At 42.4% G+C, this 25,795-nt stretch overlaps 1 protein-coding gene across 1 annotated transcript in view; it reads right to left on the bottom strand.

Moving 5' to 3' along the window:
* The window catches only part of fam20cb (FAM20C golgi associated secretory pathway kinase b), a 65,876-nt gene extending 45,708 nt beyond the window's left edge, over window positions 1-20,168 (bottom strand). Inside the window, exons 1-3 of the mRNA XM_050059837.1 lie at window positions 18,070-20,168; window positions 17,682-17,857; window positions 12,772-12,850 (exon numbers count right to left, since the gene is read on the bottom strand). Of these exons, the coding sequence (XP_049915794.1) occupies window positions 12,772-12,850; window positions 17,682-17,857; window positions 18,070-18,581 (767 nt within the window). The 5' untranslated portion in view covers window positions 18,582-20,168. The remainder of the gene's footprint in view (window positions 1-12,771; window positions 12,851-17,681; window positions 17,858-18,069) is intronic.
* Between the last annotated feature and the right edge of the window lie 5,627 nt (window positions 20,169-25,795).

Below are 25,795 nucleotides of genomic sequence, written 5' to 3'. Positions count from 1 at the left end.
CCCCTCTGACGGGCCCAGGCCGGGCCCGGTCAGATATGAGAGAGAGAGAGAGAGAGAGAGAGAGAGAGAGAGAGAGATTGAGAGAGTCAGATATGAGAGAGAGAGAAACGGCTACAGGTTGGGGGTTGCAATTCACGCATACAGAAAGAGAGAGAGGGGGGGTGGTAGAGATAAGTGGGAGGGACAGCGGCTTTCCGTGCCTCCAAAAAATATGCCCTATTCATTCAGTGTTTACCCAACACGCTCAATACATGGACATGCAATGACAAATTGTAACTTATTACGTTATAAAAAACGATGAAAATATGGACTTACCCATGTTTAAAATGACCTGTTGAAGTGAAAAAACGAGTACTGACGGGAACAGACGAGTGGAGTCGATGTTGAACCGGCACGGAGAGCGCAGGAGAAATGCACTGCCTGCGTGGACAGTCAAGCGCCTGCGAGTACACTCGCAGGACTTCCGCGGCGCTAACGCGCTCGGTGTGTCCTTAACGTTAGTTATAACAGCCAACTTATTGAAAAATGTCGGGTTTAAATCGGGCTCAGGCCCATAATTACAGTTAATTGGACGGGCCGGGCCGGTCCCGGACATAACGTGCACGGGCTCGGGCCGGGTCGGGCTGAATTTTTCGGGCCCGATCTAAGCTCTATCTGGCTGGTTGTTTTAGGTGAGCCACGGTGGATTCTAGCAAATGCCATTGAAGGAAGTACAAGGAAGCAGTGGGACATGATTGTTTTTCACATCCTATCTTCCTCATGTACTTCCTTCAAAATATAGTGACAGTTTTAGCAAAAATGACAAAGATATTGTCATAAAAGTTACCACCTGTAGCTTTAAAGGTGTAAAAAACAACAACAAAGTTCATTTTTAGCCCCATGAATATTCAATTTGTAACTTGAGCTCAACAGAAAAAAACAAAGCCAGTGTTTCCACTTATCTCAAGAATGTGATACTAAATACAGGACACATGACACTGTCCTACTCTGTCTTTGTTCATTGACTCTGTGAAGACATAAAAGGCTCATTTCCAGTCATGAAATACCCTCTCTGCCTCTGCTTTCAGCATCTGGTCCTCAATAAGAATGGCAGCGTGGAGGGCCGGGCCCAGGACAGATGAATCAATGTCTGCCGTGATTGTCACATCAGCTGTTGAGGTGTACTGTGTCCAGACAGAGAGTAAAGCCTGCCTTTGACTGACAGCTCCTTCAAAGCAAAGAGACAAGATGACAGATGGTATCGAAGGCCGCATTCCCACAGAAACACAGAGCTGGATCGGGTTTTTTCCGAGATGTTTATGGGCGAGTAATTACCATTCTTTCTAAGAAACAATGAAGGAGTTTATCAGGGATGAACCGCGATTGTGACGGGCCAGGAACAACTTGCCTCTGAGACTGCAGAGAAATGGCAGCACAGCATTTAAGAATGCATGCGTATGCGTCTGGCACACACACACACACACAAAACACGCACACGCACGAACACACACACAGATGGCAGAGGAATTTAGCCGAGGCTTTGATATGCAGATTGGATGCTGGCTTGTCATTTCTGCTGGCTGCAACACTGTGTTATCGTTCCTTCAGCACAGCATTAGAGCTGATAACATTTACCTGAAGGGGGGCAGTTGACTGATAATATCGTCAAGACATTTCTGCTCCTGGAAGGCCTGAGCGAGGGCCGCGTGGGGTTTTGCCATAACGGTATCGATGCTGAGTAGTGCTCGTGTGCACAGGCAAGCACATACATGTGCACACAGATCAGCACACACAGACAAAAAACACGACCACTTTCTGTCTCCTACACTACAGTATGGATACTGAGACAGTTTGCAACGCTGAATGTCTTAAGTTATCACTCTCACACACACACACACACACACACACACACACACACACACACACACACACACACACTCACTGAGATCTCAGTTGCAGCTACAGTGGTGCAGAGAGGGGAAGTCAGAAGACGGAGGGATGCTGGGCTTTTAGAGAATGTAGTGTAACACAGAAGAAAGGTAGTGGATGTTAGCATCCAACACACATGTCAAACTTAACGATTATGCTAATCACACTGATTAAAACTGGCACTGTGTGTTAGAACACATTACTTACTAATATCTACATTCTCCATAAATCATGATGGCTGATTACTGTAGATGGCAGAACGCCAACAGTACATTAACAGATTACTACAGTTTTCCCCCATCCCCACTAGACCATAGATTATTTGCATAAGCTTCTGTTACTGAGTGCTCATAGCAAATTTTCCATAGTACAGTGGGCGATGGGTCTGCACTGCTTCCATTACCATGACAACTTCAGCCCCATATTAAGAGATTATTATCAGAGTGAGCCAGTTTACCCTTTATTTTTAATTACAGGGTATTTCACAGCTGCTTCGTAAATAGGTCCTCAACCACTTTTAAATCAGAACATTAACACTGAAAGCTACAGGGAGTTATTTTTGTCCTGTAAAAAATGTGCTCTCCGCGCACTGAAAAAGTGGTTCATTTCGTCGTCTTTTGGAGCCGGTGTTATAAGCCTTTTCATTGAGGCCATTATTTGACCAGTGTGCACTGGAACACATACAATACCAATAAAATACTTCTGTTCTGGTTGAATAAAAAGCAATGATTTATGTGAACGAGGCCACTGAATAGTACAGTTTGCATCAGTGCCCTTTGGCACTACCTTGTCCGATATTGATCATTTCAGTTGTGCTACTTTCCATCAAAGTCTAAGGGAGTAAAAATGAGCAGGCTCACGTTACAGCACATTTTAAACTGTGAACCTGGCAAAATGGAATCTTTGTCTAACTCCTCCTTGTCTCACAAGTTACACCTGTTTTTAAACATTTTGGTGACATGGAAGTCATTAAAAAGTATTTCACTGCTGGAAAGATGGTTTTTTCATAAAACTGGGCTGTGTCTGCAGTAACACATGCAAATACTTTTGAAATTGCCGCAACATGACCAGAGAAAACAGAGAAAAAGGGCTTTGGCACTTGTTTTTGTACAAGAGGTACAGAACATACAAACAACCGGACCAGTAAACGCTCCCACTGGTGGATGACGTAATGCAGGCTTGACTGTTTTGACACAGAAAACGACATGGCAGCCAGCTGGTAACAAACAATCTCAAAATACAAGTTAAACAGTAATCTAAGATATGCTTCTGAAAACATTTTACGTGGGAAATAGGCGACGCCGTCACAGAATCTTGGTTCATATTTGATCAACACTGCTTAGTTTTGCTGTTTGAGCTCAGTTTTATCAATACAGGAAACAGTATTGCACCCACTTCCTGTTCACAAATTCATTAACTATGCACTGTTTTACTGTTAGATCGGAGTTTGAGAAAGAGGGAAAGAGAGGCCAGTGTCTCTCTTGATCTGTTTCTACACTCTTTGTGTCAGCTGTGGTAGGCGTGCAAAAATGCACAAGCACAATCTGTAGTTTGAGCAACACAGTGGTGACACAGTGAGCTGGGAGATGAGCAGAGAGATCTGGGCGCTGGTAAGATGAAGGGAAGTTTACCACATTTAACTTGCATATACTACCAACACTGTTGTGATACAGAGCTGGTTGAAAAACGGCTCCCTGAGTATCCTCGAGCAATGATTCTCTGCTCCCACACTATTCTGCTCACTTCACCAATTCATCAGGGATGAATACCGGTGTATTAGGCCTGGTATCCAGTGTCAGTGAAACTAATTAGTATTACATATCTAACGCCCTGTAGCATCAGGATGGGTTTTATTTTTTATTTTATTTTTCGTGACTTTTCTTCCATCTCAGGCTAAGACACATACACACAAAGTGAAACACAGTTTGCACTCTATGTGATCCTGGTGGCCTGCAGTGTGTAACAGTCTCTGCAGGGAAGACAGTAAGGGGGTCAGATAACTGAGCCTCAGGGCTCCATTTGATCATATGTATCACTCCGCTGCACTCAGCTACTGCAAATTTCATCTACAGCACATGTGATAAGTGGTGTGTGTGCTTGTGTGACTATTTCTTTTTAACCGAGCACTCCAAAACACATTTTCTCTCCGTTCCTCCAACAATTTTGCTTTGGCACAAATAACACCCTTGGTAAAACAATTATAACATAGGGGGATACAGTAAAAACATTAAGCAGAGAGCAGTACAAAGCCTTAAGTGCTGCTAAATAACACATCTCACAGTGGTTGTAATTTTAGATTAATTATTCAACTGTTTTCTCTACCAACAGAACCGGTTGGTACAGCAGAAATGAATAGGACGGAGATATTTCCTGAGGTCAGCTGGTGCGTTTACAAGCGATAATAACATTGCACTATTATTCATGATCCCCGAGTGCTCTGTTTAAGATGTGGAGCATGTGCACACCCTATTGCATTTACGGTCCAAGTAGACTCATACTCTGAGCTGGGAAAGATATTACACTTATTTGTGCGTACAGGGATAATTGTGATTGTAGTTTGAGTGTGTTGCTCATATCAGATTTAATCTTTTCTAAAATTAAAAGCATGTAATGAATGCAAATACATTCGAAGTGGATTTCATGCATGTGCTACCTACTGTACAGTATAGGGTTTAATTACTGTATGTGCTGTATATCCAATTATTCTTGTGATAGTGTTTAAATGCTTTGCGTCATGGTTTAATGCAGCTGCAGAAGTGTGTGTTGCACCATTTCTAGATATGTGGGCCAGCACCTTTGGAGTTAACAGTACTTTTTATCCCTCCCAGCTCTGGCGTTGCAACTGCGCTGATGTGAATTTCCTCTATTTCCAAACAGAGCTGCACTCATCATCTGTGCTCTGAATGACTTGTCCTGAGGCAGTTCATCCCTTTATTTCCCCGACTCAAAGTCAAAGCACAGGCACAGAAGACCTTGTGAATACAATATCACACAGCAAACAAGAGCACATGCACACGCACTGACAAACAACTAAACTGACAAAATGCATACAAAAAGTGAGGGGGGAAAAAAATGGAGGTTAGTCCACAGAGGAGTCAGTTTGTTTGACATCCTTTTGTTCTGCAACACACAGGAACAATCGCCGGATTGTCCTGTCTTTTATCAGTCTCAGTCTTTGCCTTGTTCGAGGACAAATCTGGGCAGCTTTAAGCAAGGATAATAAGGGTTTTTGTTGAGACATGCCCTCCCCATCTCGAGACAAAGCTCCCTCAATCTTATTCTTTCACCTCCCACGGCTGATGCAGCTTGATGATACAACATCAACTCTTCTACGCAGCCAATTTCCCTCTTATATTTCACATTTAACACAGACATTTCCTCCAGGCTGTTATTTGTGCTGCTGTCAATATGTTATTGACACAAACGAGGTGACATTATGTGGCTCCTCTCTCTTGTCTCCCCGATGTGTCAATCAAAAATTACTCATGGACCCAGCTCGGCACAGATATAGATCGCTCTGCGGGGAGAAGCAGCGGAAAGAGCAGATATCTCTTCTAGGAATACTCGGATTGATTTGTGTGTGACTGAGCCAACAGTCAGATGATTGACAAGCGATACAATTAAGTGGAAATGAGAAGGAACGGAAGACCATCATTATATCAATCATCAGTCTTTCTCCCGCCTTCCTTCGTTGATCATCTGCGCTCATCATCTAATGGGCTTTGTGTGCTCGGGGACAATTTTCACTGTAAATATTACAATCATGTTTCTCCCGGTTCACACCAGCACAAAGTCTTAATGATGGAAAGACAAAAAGAGACAAAGAAAATCAAAAAAATAAATGACTGCTTTTGTTTTCACCGTCAGTGTTCTCATCACTCAAAGTACTACAAAGTATGATGCTACAGCTGGGGCGTGAACACACCCTACAGAACATGTCTATTTTGGTACACAGAGGTACTTGTTACAAAGGTTCATGTGGTCCTTAAGGTATTACATACATACCTTTTCATTGTACTAAAAGGTACATGGACCTGTCTGACAGCAAAAGGCACATCATGGCATTAGTATTATTTGAACTTGAAGGTAAGCTTTTGAAGGTACAAAATGTTTTGTTGCTGGAGCGGCCCTCCCAAAGGACTGAACCTTTTCAAAGAGTGAAATGTTTTTTTTCCATAGCACTACAGAATGCTGCCGTGGGTTACCAGTCCAGTCCCAAGCTGTAGTCATTTTTTCAAAGCTGTTGGCCAAAACAGTTGGTGATCCTTTTGGCAACGTAGCATCAGGTTTGCCAGTGTGAGTTATGAAAGCAGGACTTCCAGTATAGTCAAAAAGCCAAGAGAATAAAAGTTATCATTGTGCATTCACAGCAATATTAAGCCCTGCCAGCTGCACTGAGTCTGTGGTGTATATTTTTCACCTGTCAGGCAACATAGCAATTGTCCTAACCCTGTGACTGCTGGAGGGGCACACACAGCCTGACAGGAATAGCTGAGAACACCACTCAGCACACAATGTACAAGAATTGAAGGAGAAACATCACTGTTTTCCCAGGTGCACTATCGGTGTTCCTCAAGGTGCTATTTTAGGCCCCATTTCATTTAGCATTTAAATTAATGATCTCCCATCTATCCAGAAGTTAATACCAAAATGTAAGCAGGTGACATGGCCATTTATGTACATGCTAATTCAAAATAAAGAGTGGCATCTTTACTTCCAGTAGCTATGGAGAAAATAGCCACTTACTTATGCTTGAATTAAATAAAGGATATTCAACATGTTAAATATTTATGCGGGATTCTCAGTTCCCTATCATAATTTGTGGGGTTAATAATACAGAAATTAGGATAATATTTCTATTTGCTTTTGTTAGACTTGTGTAAGCATGAAGACCAATTTCATCAGTTTTGCTAGGTTTATCTAAATGCTGGTACCTTCCAAAGTTTTTGCATAGATTTTGATATTATTTTTGAATTGTCAGATTTGTGGAAGTTTTACATTTGGCAGTAAAAAAAAAGATCATTTTTGTACTGAGACTATTTGTTTAGGTCAACCACTTGATTTAGCAGCATTGTTCTTGTATTTTCAACTTAAAAAACACTACCTGAGCTAGAAGCAACAGCATACAGTAGCTACAATATGACAGGAAACTACTGGGACGACTGGGATTGTTTTTGTTCTACCAATCTATGAATGTGAATTTTTTGCCATTTGAGGTAGATATCTCACATGGCCAAATGTACCTTGTCCCATATGTACATTTGTACAATTTGAGGGCTTATGTGAAAAAACACTACATGTTTTTACCCACATATGTTTAGTAGCTGCTTCCAGCCTGACAGCGTAAAGTGTTTGTTTATGGGAATAAAAGCAGGAATTATGGAAATGCCGCAAATTCAGGGTAATTTCAGTCCTGGCCACAGGCATAACAGGATGCAGGGGATGACAAAGATGATAATTGAGCTTAGTCATCGAACTCAGCTTCATTCAGGTTACAGTGCAGTTGTTGTGACAGAGAGCGCAACCATGATGTTTTCATCTATGCAACACAGGGCTGGGCATCAGCTGGGAGTTTTAGTAACACCCCTCGAAGCCTCTCTGATCTCACAAGACCTGTAGTCTTAACAAACATTGCAAAACAAGCCTCCAGTTAGATTAGACTAGTCAAGAGTGGGTTTATTCCATGTCTGGAAAAACAGGACCGCAGACAGCAGTTCAGAAGGCTGATTCATCGGTGTTACATCATAGCGGACAGGTACTATAAGTCATTATGTGGTGTCTCGATAGAGTGGAAGCTGATTCAGTCTCTGTCACATAAACTGTGAAATCATGCTAAGGTGTGTTTCACTTGGCATACACATACAGAGGAAGTCTGCCACCACAAAACACTGAGGTACTGACCCATGGATGGATTACTGCAGAAGCCTGGCGGACACAGTCTCAGGGGCCTGAAGTGTCAGGGCCCCCCTGCCTATCACCTACAAATTGTCACTAAAATAAACACCAGGAAGAGACTCAAATGGCCACAAAGAGATGCAAAGAAGCTACAAAGAGATATAAAACAACCAAAAAAATACACAAATACACCTCAAAAAGACACAAAACGACAACAAAGAGACACAAATGAACTACAAAGAGGCACAAAACAACTTCAAAGAGACACAAAATAACTTCAGAGAAAAAACAGCCAAAAAAGACACCTATATACCTCAAAATTGACCTCAAAGAGACAGTAAACAACAACAAGGACACACAATACCACAAAGAGATGCAAAACCAGGACAACAAAAAGATGCAAAACCAGCACAAAGTGTGTGTTTTGCTCCTATGAAGAAGGGGTGGTGGGGCCTTTTGCATGTCTGTGCCCAGGGGCCCATTGTCTCATAATCCGCCCATACACTGACCGTAGTATCTGATCATTCTCTCTCTCTCGGGGGGGAAAAAAAAGGATCGATACGGCAGCCCTGTTAATGGATTTCTTCATCTGTGCCGTTCATTAAAGAAAAAAATAAACAGAGTAGCAGAGACAGCTGGAAGAACGATGGAGAATACTACAAATGAAAAAACAAACAAACAGAGGGGCCAATAAACAGAGAGAGCACAGCGGCAAGAGCGCAGGTTTCCACAGATATGGATGGTTTAAGGGTCGATCGTTACCCAGACACCGCGTGCGTGCATGCCTGCCTGCCCGCCTTTCGCTGCCTGATTGCCTGGCACACATTTGCATTAAAGCTGAGAGGAGCCGAGCAGAAGAGCACAGCCGGGGAAGTCTTTGATCTCTCAGCCTCTGTCTCTTTGATGCACCATGTGGAAACACACCAGCAGATTTGGGAGCCAGGAGATGATGTTGGGTGTTAAGTGGATGTGTGTGTGTTGGCGTGTGTGCGTATGTGTGATCTCTGCGAGGGAAATGATGTATGTAGCGGGAATGACACTGCAAATCTGTCAAGACCTTGATTGCAGTCCAAATGAGCACACACACACGCCAGCATGGGTCGCCCTATTTTGTTAAAGTCAAGTGCATCCAAGCAGGAGGGAATGAAAAGCCCCCCCACTCCTTTCACTCTTGCCGTTTTTCAGGATTATCAAACATCACGGCGGCTCTGACAACCACAACTGTCAAGCAACAGATTTACATCCCACCCCATCACCCCATGCTTTTCTCGGAAAATGTCATTTCACATTTCAGTCTGGGTTCAAATTCGAGTCAGCGCACCGAGATAATCTGCGGATTTTGACGTGTATTGACAACACTCTCTGCCCACGTCTCCTCGCCTGTCTCTCTTCTATACCCTCCTATCTCCTCTCGTTCTCTCGCCCTTGCCCTCTTAACCTCTTCGCCCTCCACTCTTGCACCCCACACTTCTTCGCTCCCCATCCCTTCCCTCCTCCCGCCTTACTCTCATCTCTCTCTTCCCGACCTGTCAGGATGATTTCAGGCTTGTTGCGTCTGGCCTGACTTAGTGTGGTACGATTGAAGCAGTAATTACAACAGTCTCTGAATAGCTTTTCCTCCCACGGAAAACCCTCGCTACCTATCATCCACAGGCTTAACCCTGCTCTCCATGCTGACATGCAGGGGGCCAGACAACAGTCTTGTGTAGAAAACCATTAACCCACAATTAAATTACAATCACCATAACAAAGGACAGATGACATTTAAATCCACCAATCGACGAGGGATTAGGAGCAAAGAGCACTTCTCTTGGGATGCATTATCGTCTAAATATGACAGTGTGGATAAAGGAAGTGTGAATTAATCAAACATTACACAGTATCAACCAGTGGGGCAGTTTTTACCACTGGGTAGACTTATCTGCTTCACAAGTTAAGCCAAGGCGTATTACAGGGTGTGCATAGGTAAGCTCAGGTACAAAAGAAAAGGAAAGTGTTGCTTGTGCTCTTCTTCACCTCTTTATGTGAGACATTAATGATAGGCTGTAGTTCACTGGTTGGATGTTCTCATATCACAGCCGAAACAGGATTCAGAAGGAGATGAGGCGAGGAACAGAGGCGCTGGATAACAGAGCTCACAGCAATTTTGTCTGGCAGCATTACAGAGAACTTGCAACAAAACATGAAGCCCCTGGGTTAGAAAAAGTGGCTCCTGTCACTATGCCAAAAATACATACCTTAAATTATACATTAAACTCAGCTGTTAAACTGTCTATCACACTGGACTGCAGGATAACATAAACTTTTACTTTTGATTCTTCTTAGCTTCATTTTCAATTATTTTAGGAACCAAGTTGGGAGGAATTTATCTCTATAATAACAGTTTTGGGCCACAACAAATGACGTGACAGACTGAACGGAGTCTACAGCCATGCTAGCACCTCTGTGAGGCTGTACTTAGGCGCACTGATGCTTTGAGCTAATGCTAACATGCTCCAAGTGACATGCAAGTATAATATTTACCATGTTCGCCATTTTTAGTGTGTTAGCATGCTAACATCTGCTAAGTGTGGTTAGTTATCCTGATATTTGGTTATAAACAAAAGTAATGGACAAGCTAAAGTGCTGGTAAAGCAATAAAATGTCACAAATGTCACACAAAAGTTTGTAAATAACCATCAAGCCAAATTTGAATATTTTACCCTATGGGCCCGAAGAACGCAAAGTGCATCCAAATTCACACCTGTTCTTCTCTATGGATTTTCTCCGCATCCATGCGTCATAGCGAGAAGCCACTTAATATCACGTGAAATAGCGTAACCACAGCTTTCCGACAAGACCAAGCACTTGTCGGTAGTCCAATCTTTTCACAAGGAAAAAAAATTATAAAGTTACACTAAAATTATGTATAACAAAGCTTTCATACAGCTTTGCACACACATTACTCTTGGATGGATTACTCGTGAATGCAAGGTCGCACAGAAATGCATATTACACGCACACGTATATCACATGAAAGCGCAGGACCGGAGCTTTCCGATGATACCAAACACATCATTGTGCTGTCATCCCATCACGCTATAAATACAGATCAATTGTCTACAAAATAAAAACCTGACGAATTTCTTTACAATTATGTCCGCCTGGCACAAACCACATGTTTTGGACAGCTGTGAAGTGACAGAATGTTCTTATATTACCAGATTCCAGAGAGTCTCCCCTCTTCAGATATGGCAGAATATGTCAACTTCCACCGTGCTATGGTGAGATACATGTAAAAGTGTAAGAATTTAGTAACACAGATTTTTTTTCATTGATATAAAAATTAATATAAAATACAGGCACATAGAAGTTCATGGAATGATGGCAAATCTGGATTGCCCAGATTGTCCTGAAATCAAGATATAGCATGTGTATGTAGCCTTTATAATGACTGTGATATGAGCTTAAAAGTAAAGGCAGTAAAAATACAGCAAAAAAGAAAATGGCAAAGTACATAAAATTAGGTTTCAAAATTGTGAAAAACTTTGCCGTATTCTCTGCTCTGAAACACCGGAGAAATGTCTAGTTAGCCACTGTGCAGCGACAGACTCTCGTTTAGCAGCTAGAAGCAGCTTCTGTTAGCACAGAGTACACACCCACAGCAGCTAGAAGCAACTGCCGGTGGGCTGGGTAGCCAATTCGGGGTGAAAGACTGAAAGGTATGTTGTATGACAGCTGTTTTTGTCTGTGATCATATGATTGTGGTATTTAACAGAGTTCATGACATTACTGAAAGAGCTAAAAGAGCTTGTTGAACGTAGGAAACACACTCCACTTACACACAGCGGGTGAACAAAACAACACTGATGCTATGAATGTAAGGCTGGATGATAAGGATTGCTTCAGTGAGTCACCAAGCCATGATTTCAGGCCCACTCAAAAAATACTTGACAACAGTCTAACTTCACAATGCAGTGCGGTATAGTTCACAGTGTTTTCACAAGTTTTAAATAAGTATTTACTGACGTGTATTGTGTTAGGAAAGAAGTCTCTTATTTTGCTTCACCAAGACTTTAGCATTTGGACCTAATGATAGCACTACATAGGAATGGAGTCAGGGAGATCATCAAAGTTATTACAATTCATTCTGAAGTGGACATGAATTTCTGTACCAAATTTCATGGTTATCCAGCCTATAGATGCTGAGACGTTTAACTTAAAAACACAGCCTCATGGTGGCACTGTGGATGACCAAAGTCATTAGGATTCATCCTCAACCAAACGACCAACATTGCCCAGGCTAAAAAGATCTACATTGAAACTGTAAAGACAAACAATTAACATTAAATAATCCTGATATGCAATCATCTGCAGCTATTCAAGTGAAAGCAAATAGTCTGAAAAGATCATGGTTCTACATTTTGTTTGGACTTTTTATGGGTTGTAAGTTTTAGCAAGCAAACACGCAAATCACATGTTGACAACACGACAGTGACATTTGGCCGACTAGATGGTTATCAAAACACAAAACAAAATGGTCAGATGAATCAGTCATCAAGGCTTAGGACCTCCAATATGGCCACTAAAGGATGTGCACTGTCACCTGAAAGCCCTGTGAGGTGAAATGCCTACTCAACATTTGGCTCTGACACAGCAGAATGATGTCGGCCTTCAGTCGAGTATCAAGGTTGTGCTGAAATGAAAGCAATTTGATATAGCCAGAGAGGAGAATGAGGAAATGAGATTGATGTTGTGAGGAGAATGAGTAGGCGGCGGGATGCGAAAAGGAAGTCATTGGAGGTAGAAAGCTGCATAGTTGGTGTTTTATGCTGAAATGGCACTCAAGCCTTAACACGATACGAAAGAGATTGCTTTTTCTTAAAGAGTGGACCCGACACTGGTAAAGGAGGAGGGATGAGAGGGCAGTTTAACCACAGGGACAATAGAGGTAGCGTGAACTACTTTATAAACGCATACGACACTTACTTCATGGGTTTAAAGAGAGCCTGGCCGTAGTTCTGGAAGGTCATGATGAGCTTGAGCTGAGTGCCTCCGGACTTCATTGCTGTTGAAGTGAAACAGACAACACGGCCATTAACAACACATTATCTGAAAACGGCTATGAATATTTGTTATAAAATATGGTTTTAGTTATACCAAAGAAATGAGCCCATAACTGGGCTTACAGTTTGAACTTTGACAAGAAATTGGCCTATGTTAGCTAGTGGTGTTAGCTAGTTAGCTTTGCCGAGTTCTACTAGCCAAACTATAGTTTTTAGGTAAGCTAAGTGGGCTGCTAACTGTCTGACATCATAATGAACAACTGAATAAATCATTCACTGCCTTCATTTCCTTTTTTTTCTACCAGTGCTAAACTTTTGCCGATTCGATTTTGCAACTTAGCCATTTTGCATTTGCCTGTACTTCAGGTATTAACTTGTTTTCCCCTCCACAGAAGCTCTGCACTGAGAAAAATTATTAGCCAATAAAATATGAGAAAAATACAGAAAATAGACCAGCACAAATCCCCAAAAGCCAGTGTGATGTTTTTAAATTGATTTTGTCCAACCAGCTCCCCAAAAGTGAAGCTGAAACATCTCAATCGCCTCCTCCATGTTAGCGGATGGGACAGGGGCTAAAGTAAAAAATCAAAGTGCACATCCAATAAAGTTTTCCCAAAGATGGTTTCTGTCATTTAAGGTAGATCTAATTACATTGATGTACGTTTAAGTGTTCATTTTTCTCATGAGTTTGGTTTTAACTGGTTATTTGATACTTTAAAAGGTTTGACATCATGATTGACAGCGTTACGTGTCAATCAAGTGTCCGCAATCAATGGTGCTGCTCGCAATTGGTCGGACAGTGTGAACTCGATACCGCGGAGATCACCACTGCACAGACTGTACTCCAAATGACATCATCACTGACTATTTTGACTTCCATTTTTATAGTAGAAGGAAGTGAAAATGGATTGTCCATCTTTATGTCCAATCATTGGCATAGATAGGCGAATGTTGGACAATTCTACCAAGTTATTGTGGCTCTGTCTTTAACTTGAAAATGCCCTGTTAATCTGAGTCCAAGCAGCTGACACATGATAAATCTGTAGTCAAGGTACTTCATTTCAACTGTTTACTGAAAAACTTTCTCCCCAAAGAATGCCAAAGAACCATTGTAGGAAAATAGAAGAACAACAAGCTAAGCACTGGAGTTCGGCGTTATGACAGTCGACCTATAGGCTACCAGTAGAGATTTTGGCAATACCGTTTCTACTGCAGGAGCTATTCGGGGCTATGTAGCAAACTAGGACTGAATTCTTGCCTGATATCGTGAATCCAGCTGCCTCTTAAGGTAACGTGATTTGGGCAGAAATGGAGCAAGAGAGAGAGAGACGTTATAAATACAAAAACCTGTAACACTTGAAATTATTGTTTTGAGTCTTTTGTTTTTAACTCAAGTTTTGTCTCATGAGGCAGCTGTATTTTATTTGCTTGTATAAAGTTGCAAATAAAAGAAGAAAATAATCAAATGCGATTAAGTACAGTGGTTCTTTTTAAACCATTTCTTAGTTGAATATACAGAGCAATTACTATATCATGATATGTACCCTTATCGTGTTATAAAATTACATATAGTGTGATAGATTGTGACCATATTGTCCTCCCCTTATAAGCACGATAAGCATGTTAAGCACGGTCAAAGACTAATATGCTCACGGGGCTTCATAACTTCATCTAAATTAAGTAACAAGCACAGACACATTAACATGCACATTAACCAACCAAAAGTGTGTTGAGCAGTAGAGTGTGATATAAGAAAATACAGAAAGCTCAGCCATAAAAGACTAACCATGCGTCCAAACACATAATAAAATAGGCTTTGACTGAAACCGATTTGATTTCACATTTCAGAGACATGTCATTGTACACCTGAAGCCTGAAATCATGTTGTTGAAGCATACTGTTGTGCATTTGAGCTTTTAAATGTGCACAGATGTGTGTTTGGAGTCTGTGTGTGTGTATGTTCCTGTGCTCTGAAAGGACCGAGCACTGATGTCACAGTGTTTGTTTGATGGGAAGGGAGAGTGAGGGGGTGAAGGACAGTCAGTGCTCGCCCGGCGCTCTCTGTTCCTCCGCTGTTTACTCTCTCTCTGTGTATTCTCCGGAGGGTCCATCTCTATCTCCCTCTGCCTCTTTGTGTTTCTATTCATCCTCCTATCCTTCATGTTTTCTCCCTTTTTGTACATGATAATGCAGTCTAAAGTCACTCGTGGGACTGGGCTCAGCGCTGGGGCGAGGACTATACAGGGCTAAAATACAGCAAAATTCACTAAAAAGAGCAAAGCAGCCACCGTGCCTGTTTCTTTCTTGAAACGGATCGATTGAGAGCGGTGTTTCGGTGGCCTTTCGCCAAACAACAACCTTTCTCAATCAATGCTCTCATTTATTTTTACATATGGGAATCATGAGGACAAGAAAAATGTTTACAGAGGAAGAAATTACAAGTGAAAGGATCAATGTCCGCCTCAGCTCACCTGCCTCTGTGTGAGGAGCGTTTCTGTGGGTGTGTGGAGGCATTTTAAATAAAGGAAAAACTAACTGTAATTGATAGGAACTGTATTTCAACCTCCACTCACAGTACGCAAACCATATTTGTGGAGACTTTATGTTTACATTTGTCTCTTTGGTCGCATCGAGTGACAGACTTTCACTGTCATCTGTAATAACATTCATCCTATCTGCTGCTTTCGCACGCTATGTCCCCATTGATGAACGCTGCTCAAAGGAGGTTGTACTGTATAATACATACAAGCACTCCTATCCTTGAGTTTAGATAATGACCGACTGCTATTGCCTTCTATTGGTATTCTGCCCCAGGCCTGTGTTAAGGCTCTGTAATTACAGAGCCACCATGTATTTAGCTGGCTAGAGACGCTGAGAACTGCTTCCTCTATCCACCCAGCCTGAGAGACAGAAAGCAAGAGGGAGAAAATCAGAACATCTCGAGTAGACAGAGTAATGAAAGAAAGAATTTCTTCCTTTAAGTGACCAGGCATGGATGCTAGTTTTATAAACAGCCAATCCAACTCCCAGATAAGCATACAATCTTTAGCTAAAGGCCAGTAACGGTTTTGTCATTGGCAGACCAACCTGAAATCTGCAATCACTTTTCACAGCGAGCACAAGATGGGCGACCTTGAGTCGACAAGCACTCTTGGAATGTGGGAGCTGGACTGAGCCAAAAAAGGAAGACAATCCCCCGAAAAAGAAAAAAAAAAAAAAGCAGAGAGAGATTCCATATAACGGCCCCAGTGTGGATTATCGCCTCTGTCAGGTATCTACTTGCAGCGCAGGCTTTCTGCAGAAATTCACAGTGCACGTGCCAATCAAATGAAAAGCCACAGTGTTTGATATGAATCAAACCGTGATGTGTAGCTGTGTGATTTGCATAGAGACCAGGTGATCTCATACATTCTGCTGTGACGCTTTCTGGGAATACACGAGGGGAGATCGTGGGATCTGATTATTCCTTCAGCCTGGTAAAGCAGTAGTAGCGAGCAGGCCGAGCAGATTCTGCGCTGACGTACGATAGCCTGCAGCTGACTTCCATCTCCATACATACTGTGTGCTTGAGTGTGTGTTCATGGCGTCAGCGCCTGTGGCGACGAGGAGCATAGCTGTCCATTACTTAACAGCAGCTCCTCTCACTCTTAACATGTAGACGTACTTTAGAGGCACACATTCCTCTTTAGCTTCCTGTTACACTGACACTCAGTGTTACCAGATTGGGCTGTTTTACACCCTGTTTGGCAGGTAAATTTTGTCTTGGACTGCTGGTGATAAGTGGGGCTAATTCCTGTACCATTTGAGGCATTTCCCTTTACAAAAACGCATAGTTAAAAGACCAGTCAGTACTCTCTAGCTATCAAGATTAGGCCTGACTGTCATTTTAGTTAGAAATACGCAGCAAACTTCTCCTTTTCAAATGTTAAAAAGTCATGGCACTATCATAGAAGCCTTGTATAGCCATTTATTAATCCCTTATTAACCCTGATTTTTAAATACTGTTCATCTAATTAAGCGAATAAAACAGAAGACCATAGGTGCGTCTTGTGAACACTTCAGTTTTGCTTTTACTTCTATTCAGCCGCAAAACACGAAACATATCAGCGAGGATCCGAGGGGGCAGATTTCTTCTTAGCACCACAGGACAAATCCAATAACGTCCATTATCAGATGCTACACTACTATCAAGATAAAAGGTTCACTGTTGTCTGGTTGCAGGTATTTGGGACTGTTATCTGTGTTGTTTTATGAAAAAAATGTACGAAATATGATCACATACCTGACTTAAGACTTTCAAATGCCAAGTGTTATTTCATATGTGCACAATGCTGGACAAAAATAACCTCTGCTAAATTAAAAATGAGGCTACTTTTACGACAGTAGGCTGGGTTGAAGCTCTGCTTGGCATCAGTATAATCTGGCAGCACTGTTGACTGTCATACAGCAGACTATTTAAACTGAACTTTGCCCTCTGAACAGCACACACAGACACAAATAGACACTACAGCACAGACCCATGAGCTGAATATCTGTTCCCTTAAAACACTGGACTCCCTAGAAGCTTCTTTATTATGGGTCGCAAAGGTGTGTAAACTATTCAACCTCCAGCTGGTGTCCCATGGCAATATAAGCACACATCCTGATACCTCAACACACCCCAAACACATATGTCATGATGATGTGTGTCAGCTTAATAAAGTGCAAACTATTTTCTGCACTATCAGCTCTGTGTCTTCAGAGTAAACTGTCATTTTGATGCTCCATCTGTGCACCGCAGCCCTCCTGCAGGCTTTTGGTATCCAGTCACCCCCTCTGTTTTTCATGACTCACCCACACTGGTGATCCTCTGGGTGACCAGGTCCTTCAGGAGAGCATCGATGACCGGGTTGTGTCTGGAGTACAGCTCATATCGATTAATCCCAACATGGAAGCGGAGCCAGTTGGGGTAGGAATCAGACGTCAGCTCCCCTGTTGGGCCAAACTCATCTATGTTGCCTTCAGTATTCCTGGGAGAGGAGAGGAAAAGGGGGTAAAAGGTAAAGAGGACTTTTTTTTGTAAACAGTGACAGGTGTTGTGCAACAGCCCATGCAGAATTATAATAATGTGATTGCACAGAGCTATAAGCCCTTGTTTGTTTTGATGAAATGGTTAAATGTTTATTTAAAGCTTTTGTTGCATTAGATTTGGTGCTTTCAAAAGTGACTTCATGAGCTTTACCATGTCTGATCCTCTGCAGCTTTGGGGTCAAATCTAATGTCCGTGTTGACGTTGAACAGCGTGTCCTCGTCTGTGAGAGGTGGCAGGGATCTTTTATATAAGGGATGCTCATAGAGAGCCGACAACCTTGAACCTTTCACCGGCATGTTCTTGGTCACCGTGGCGTCCTGGATGAACTGTCTCTTCCTGTCACCACGCTGCCCGAGATGCTCGAGCCTCCTGAGAGCCTGCGTTTTGTCCCCTGTAACCGGGATCCTTTCCAGGGAGTGGGAGGAAACATTGGAGCTGGGCTCGTTGCTGAAGTCCTGGAGGATCCGCAGCGTGTGCTTGTCAGGCCAGCTCTGCTTCACCCAGCTCTGAGGCTCCTCGCTCGGCGTGTGGGAGCACGAGCAGCCGCTGTTGCCGTGCCTCTCCAGCTTGGGTAACAAGTCTATCATTATGTGCATGGAGCATGCGATGAGGAACACCATGAGGATCAGAACCCGGAATTTGCGCAAGAGGATCATCTTCATGGTCTCCCGTTTGAGCAGATGTGAGTATTTACTGCAAATGATCAGCACGCAGATGAACAGGCTGACTACATCGCTGATGATGTTTATTAGACTGGACGCCAATCTAATGAAATATACATTAAACACGTAGGAGCCATCTTCACTTGTCGTCTTGAGTAAAGGATTCAGTGTTCAGCCTTTGTATTTTCAACATCAGAGTCCTGCTTTGTGCGCACGGGGAGTCCGGGGGGTTTCAGAAGCGCAAAATCATCCGCAAGCGTCCAGGTATGACACGTCGAGTCGGTTCAGACCATCGGTCGATTTGCGCAAGCCACATCCTCTTCACACTGCCGATCTACTGTCGACCACCAAATATTTCAGGAGGAGCAGCGGACAAGTGAGTAGGATCCAAAAGCAGCTGTGATAAATGATCCGTTAAACGTGCGTGTCCAAGAGGTTCGAGGGCGCGCATCGGTCTCACCATCCAACCTCGATCCTGTGCGGGGAGAGAGCAGCCGTGGATCAGCTGGGACTGAGAAACACGTACAACGAAGTGCAAGCTCTTCACATTTTAAACGCTTTTCGGGAAAGTCCCCGAAAAGTAGTGTGTGCTCTCATCCACCTCGGTGTTCCGGGATGCGTAAATTCTGTCACACCGAGTCCCGACTTAATGACCCGAGGCGAGCCAACGGAATCCTTCGCACAGGTAACAGGAGACAGAGATCCTCCCGCAGGGGCCAGGCAACCTCTAGGAGTAAAAGCGGGATAGGAGATTGCACCTCTTGTAGCATGTGTGAATCTGGGTGGGTGTGTTAAATATGATGATGAAGCCAGGACTAGATCCAGCCTTTGCGCAGCGTCACTGTGCGCAGATTGGCTGAGAAGAGAGAGAGAGGGAGAGGGATAGTGAGAGAGACGCAGCGACCATGTGAAGCATATAACTGCTCGTCTGTATTCCTCTTGGAATAAATCCTCCCTGCACATCCCGGCTGCGCAAGAAGAGGGCGTCTTTCCACTGGCCAATATTAAGCTGCTCTCTCTTTTTTTTGTCTGAAATTCATCTCCTGGAATCCCTCTGAAATGTCTCCTCCGAGACGGCAGTCAATCCATCGATGATACATTAGACAGGCCTATTAGACCGCTCATCAGTCTGAGGATCCAGTTCCATCCTGCACTGCTGCCACTCAGCACCAATCACATCTTCAATAATGTTTAAAGGCCGCATGAAATGAAAACCACAAAGCACCAAGAAAGACAGAAGTTAAACCAACTCCAGGCTTTTTTTTTCTCTACCACCTCTAACCTACATAGCACATGAAACATCAGACCTGCCATGCAAGCCAAAGGCAGCACTCCCCAGTGTCCAGACATCAGTCGGGGACTGAGCACATTCAGAGCCCTGAAGGCAAGCCCCAATACCCCCCACAAAATATTATTAATTTATTATCTTGTATATTTATACAAAGAGGTAATGATAAATCAACAAAACTAACAAATAATGAGTAATACATCTTGCAAATTTCATCCTCTTTTTTTGTTTGCCTTTTCATTTTCTCTTACTCTGAAGCTTTCCAAATATCCTCTCCACCATACTTATAAATACTCTAGTATGGAAATTGATTTTACTCAATAGTATTTATGTGAGGCTATCGACCATCCTTGCTTAAATGTGTAATTTGGAAATATAAAAACACCTTCCACAAATACAAAAAAAGAAATTGCAAACCCAATCTACAAATATACAAACAAATTTCCAAAATTAAAAAAAAAAGACTTGCCGTGCATGAAATGAAAACCACGAAGCACCAAGAAAAACAGAACTTAAACCAACTACGGGCTTTTTTTCCACCACCTCTAGCCTACATACCACATGAAGTCATAAAGCAACAAACCTGCCATACAAACCAAAGGCAGCACTCCCCAGTGTCCAGACAGCAGTGCCGGACTGAGCACATTCAGAGCCCTAGGCGAGTTCCAGCAGCACCCCCCCCACAACAAATATCATTTCTATTATCTTGTATACTTTGGGTATTTACAAAGAGCTAATGAGAATGGAGATAGATTTGTGTCAGTATTATTTGTGTGAGGAGGTCAACGATCCTTGAGTAAATGTGTTATCTGTAAATATAAAACACCTTCCACAAACACACAAAAAACAAACAAACATCCATCCATTTTCATCCACCAACCCAAGGCCAAGCAAAGAACCCCAGACGTCCCTCTCCCCAGCAACGCTTTCCAGCTCCTCCTAGAGTACCCCAAGGCGTTTCCAGGCCAGATGAGACATGTAATCCCTCCAGCATGTTTTGGGTCTGCCCCAGGTCCTCCTACCAGTTGGACACGCCCTGAACACCTCCAGCGGGAGGCGGCCAGGAGGCATCCTGATCAGATGACCGAACCACCTCAACTGACCTCTTTCAACATGAAGGAGCAGCGGCTCTACTCTGAGCTCCCTCCGGATGTCTGAGATCCTCACCCTATCTCTAAGGCTGAGCCCAGCCACCCTTTGGAGGAAACTAATTTTGGGCGCTTGTATCTGCAATCTCATTCTTTCGGTCACTACCCAGAGCTCATGACCATAGGTGAGGGTTGGGACGTAGATGGACTGGTAAATCAAAAGCTTTGATTTCGACTTGATTCAATTTTTTTTTGTTTGTTTGTTTGTTTTGTAAGCTTTCGAAGCTTACAAAAAATAAAAAATAAAAATTGCAAATATTAACCCGATTAAAAATATAAATTAAAAAAATAATTTAAAAAAAATGTGCATAAAATTAAAATCTGCAAGGGTTAAAATTGAGATTCATAAATAAAAACAGATTGATTTGATGGATTTACAGATATCTCTTCAAGAGTTGTAAATGTTTTTATTTATCTGTAAAATAATTAAATGTATTCACATATTTTTTCACGCATTGAATTTGTTTGTGTATTTTCAGATCCGTTTTATATTGCAAAATAACTTTTTGAGTTTTCCAATCTTATTTTCTTTTTGTGGAAGTCGTTTTTATGTTTACAGATTACACATTGACACACTGATTGACGCTCTATTCACACAAATAATATTGAGGCAAATCTACCTCCGTACTCTATGTTCTGACTGTGATGCTCATCCACTGATGAACTAGATGGACTTAATGTTGTTTGTCTTCTACAGACCAACCGTTAGCACTACATATTTAGATAATTTTGCCCTTATGTTTGTCTTTTTTGAGTGTTGCTTATACAAAGATCCGCCACTGCCATTCATTGCACTAATGTTTCCTTTTTACGGCTAATTGCCACGGCATTATGGCTGCATCCACGGTGGCTGTAAACAGGCGGGAGAGGCAGGGCGATAAACAGCCTGCATTTCATAGTATGGCATATATGCATGAGTAAGTGATCATGCTGTCTGTGATTACCTCCCTAGATTAGTTTATAATTAAAAAGAGCCCAGAGAGAGCGAGAGGGAGAGGGAGAGGGAGAGAGAGGGAGATGGAGATGGTGGTGGCTCTTGTACTAACACAGAATAGATTTATAAGACAGAAGAGTGGAGATGGCTTAAGATAGGCTCAGTAGGGGGATTTACCCAGTGGAACAAAACATTAGTTGTGAATGTTAATGAAGCTGATATAGAAGCAAAATTAAAACAGCAGCATAGAGGTCTTTGCTAATCTGAAGCTCTATATGTGTGTGTGTGTTGTGGCACATTGACTGGGAGGTGATTGGTTTACTCCAGGAAGAAGCATCAGGTGTCAAGCTAACAATAGATTCAGCTTCACCGCAATGACGTTTGTATTAGACATAGGGAAAACATTGTTTTTCTGCTGGAGGAAGTATTCCCCTAAATGACTGTGTAATAGGGGGTTTACATACTTAAGATACACTGACCACTGACATTTCAGGGCCCTTTAACAGTGACTAATTCCCAACAAAGCAAAAAGGTCCATCAGATCGCCTCCTCTGGTGTTTGATGTCAGTGATAGCGCAAGCATGGAAAGACAAAGTGATGCTTGTTGCCTGTCCAGATCTCAAGCCAGCCACTGTAGCCTGTGGCCTACTAGCCTGAGGTGAAGCAAGCAGAGATGAATGTGTATTGATGTCAGTCAGACATGGATCACAGCAGTCGATGGGTCAATGGTTCCTCACAAGGCCCGTCTTGTGCAATTGTAGCCGAGCTTTTCAGCATCAACGGGATTCTCTCGCTCTCGGGGCTGTTGGGCTGATACGTCAACACTTCTTTTCTTTTTTTTTTACTCTCATTTTATATGCTGTCAAATGACATTAGCACCTCAGATCTGGTAATAGAAGTGGACTGTTGTGAGATGACAATTTGCAACTCCAAATTAATAATCTCACTCTATTACTGGGCAGGAATGCAAGCCGTCGTGACAAAGTGCAGTGCGAGAAAACAACAAATCCGCAGACAAAAGGAGCCAACTCTGGGATTACCAGTGTCAAATTACACCCTTTGTGCACAACATGTCTATTTTCTATGACCAAGCCTTTTTTTGACAGAACTCTGTGTGATTGCAATCTGTGACATAACAGCCTGATTATGAAACACCATCCTCTGATATGTGACAACAGTATTAAAAGCACCTAGACGTTGCACAGACAAGATCAGGCAGAAGAGGAGGAGGAGGAGGAGGGCAGGGCATCCTAACAGATAGCTGACTACAGCACAGGTCGTAAATACACAAGATTTATGTCCTCTACACTTCACAGTGTCTCTCAGTGAGATAGCACAGGGGGATTGCAAGATAGCACTATCCGTGTTCCTATCTGCACCATCATGGTGAAGGGTGAGCTTTGCTACTGTACAAAGTCTGCCACATAGATTCAGGCAAGAGGTGATGCAAGTCAAAAAGAAAGATGACGGTTTTATTTTGTTGGCTGATATTCCATATCATAACATGCCTCTATTTAGTGTAAAAAAATGAATGGGAAACTGTTTTATGGTTCTAGATCAAAAAAATATTATTTTTTATCTTGCTGCTATGTTTTTTACTGGATTTTTTAAAATCTGTGCTGGTGACTTCATGGCCTACATTACTAATACAAACAGGTTTGGTTACATCACAGTTGTTTGGGTTCATGCAATTAAAAACTTCATCACTTAATCATTTTATTGACCTTTAAACACCAAAGTCTAATCATTTTATCCTTGAGGCCAAGTGGACGTTTGTGCCAAATTTGAGCAAGTTTTCTCAAGACATTTTTGAGATATCGTGTTCATGAGACTGAGGCAGATGCAAAAACTCTGATTTTGTTTTTTACGTGAAACTGTGTTACTCTGTTTTTACTGATTTACATCACTAGGTCTGTTTTATCTGGAGAGGTAGTGACCTCTGTTGATAACTCAGCTCTCAGTAAAAACCTAGCAGCAACTCTGCGAAAAGCTGAACAGCATCAGAAAAACACTGATTTTTGATGTGAAACTGCTTTATTCAGTGTTCTTATTGGTTAAAACCCCCAGGTCAGTTTGTTTTAGAGAGGTAGAGACCTCTGTGGTTAATTCAGCTCCCGCTTAAAACCTCCCGAACGTCTGGACCTTAAGTTATCAAAGAAAAAAGGTGAGCACACATTAGCAGGTGCTAGGCTAGCAGCCAGTCTCCGACATGCCAAACAGTGTCAGAAAACGATTTGTAAGGTAAAACTGCTTTATTTAGCCATGTTACTGGTTTAAGTCACCAGGGGTCTCATTTATAAATATTTCGTACCCACAAAACAAGGCCTGAAAGAGGCGTGAGCCACTTCCCACGCAGAAGTTGTGATGTATAAAAACAGACTTGATGGGAGACCCATGCTTACGAACATTTTCAAGATGGGAAATTGGTGATGCAGATGGTGAGGTGGAAGCCTGATGGTAGAATTTGTTGAATATTTTTTGGTGCACACCATTTTTGGCTTCTGTTCTTACGTACATTTTTAGTATGGATCCTACGCATTGTTTTATAAATGTGACCTGAGGACAAAACCTCTGTGCAAAATGCACCTACTGCTAAAAGCCTCCTGATCAACTTACAGTGAAGGAACGGGAGAAGTTTCAGGTGGTTACAATCTGCACTCCTCAATGTTAGATGCAACTAAGTCCCCCTAAATTTTGAACACTTTTCCTTTAACATCCTGTTTCAAGCAGGAGTTTATCAAATTAAGGCTGAGTCACCACAACACGTCACATGGATGTTATTTTTCATGGAAATGTTTCAGAACAAAAATATGTAGCTAATCTGATTTATTATCACATGAGTTTTGGCAGAAAGTTGTAACCAATGAAAATGAAATGACCATGGCAGCATTGGGAAAATTGTAAAAAATGTTCATGAAGTTAAAATGTGAAATATGAAAGTCACCCTGAGGCTGCATGGAAGTAAAATGCTGACAGCTGTTTAGTATTGTGAGAAAAGAAAGTGGTTGCAGGCTGGACGGCGTTCTGAGGCACAGACCTCTCTGCTTCACATCCCTCCACTGTTTCTGCCATTCATACACCCCTCTGTATCGCCAGTGTTCCATATGTATTGTCTGAGTAAATTCATTTGTCTGAAGTCGCCCTTGGCGTGACCAGGGCTGAGTGGGGAACAAGACTAATTTCCATCCCCAAGCAGAGCCGCACTCACTGCATCTGATACGGCACATTTGAATGGATATTACAGATAACAATGCCCTCTGTTGGCCCCAATAAGCCTCACGCCGTTCTCGCTGCTCCTCCGTCTCCTCGACCCTCCTCCTCCTCCTTCAGCCCCCTCCTCACCTCCATTTACAGTCGCTCGGTTCAGAAACCAGATGTGTAAACACACACATTTAAACTGGCATGATAATCACTTCTGTAAAAACATCCACAATCACAGGAGACCTGGTGACATTTTGAAATGTTTGTTTCTGAATTGCTCTCACCCTAAGAGGCTGTTCTTTTATTTTCAGTGTGGCTCTTCTTGATACTGTTTGTATTCTTTTGTCATCCCTTTTCATCTATTTCTTTATAGCGTTTGAATGAATGATGCGCCTTTTGTTTACACAATTATCACTTGTGGGTGTCAGCGCAAAGCAAGGTTGACATTCTGCTTGATTGCATATTAGGGACGTGTGAGAGAGATGTGCGTTCTCTTTGTGATCATTACTTTGTTCTTACTTACAGACGGATGGAAGTTCTTGATAAAAATAATTGGCATCTCGTTTAGATGAAATGTAATATTCATAGAGAATTCATTGTTCCTCGAGATGATGCCCGAGGGCTTAAAAAACACATCTTGGCA

This window comes from Epinephelus moara, chromosome 13, assembly GCF_006386435.1.
Source record: "Epinephelus moara isolate mb chromosome 13, YSFRI_EMoa_1.0, whole genome shotgun sequence".
Classification (NCBI taxonomy): domain Eukaryota; kingdom Metazoa; phylum Chordata; class Actinopteri; order Perciformes; family Serranidae; genus Epinephelus; species Epinephelus moara.
Note: the sequence above shows the minus strand (reverse complement) of the source record. Positions and strands in the feature narration are given on the sequence as shown.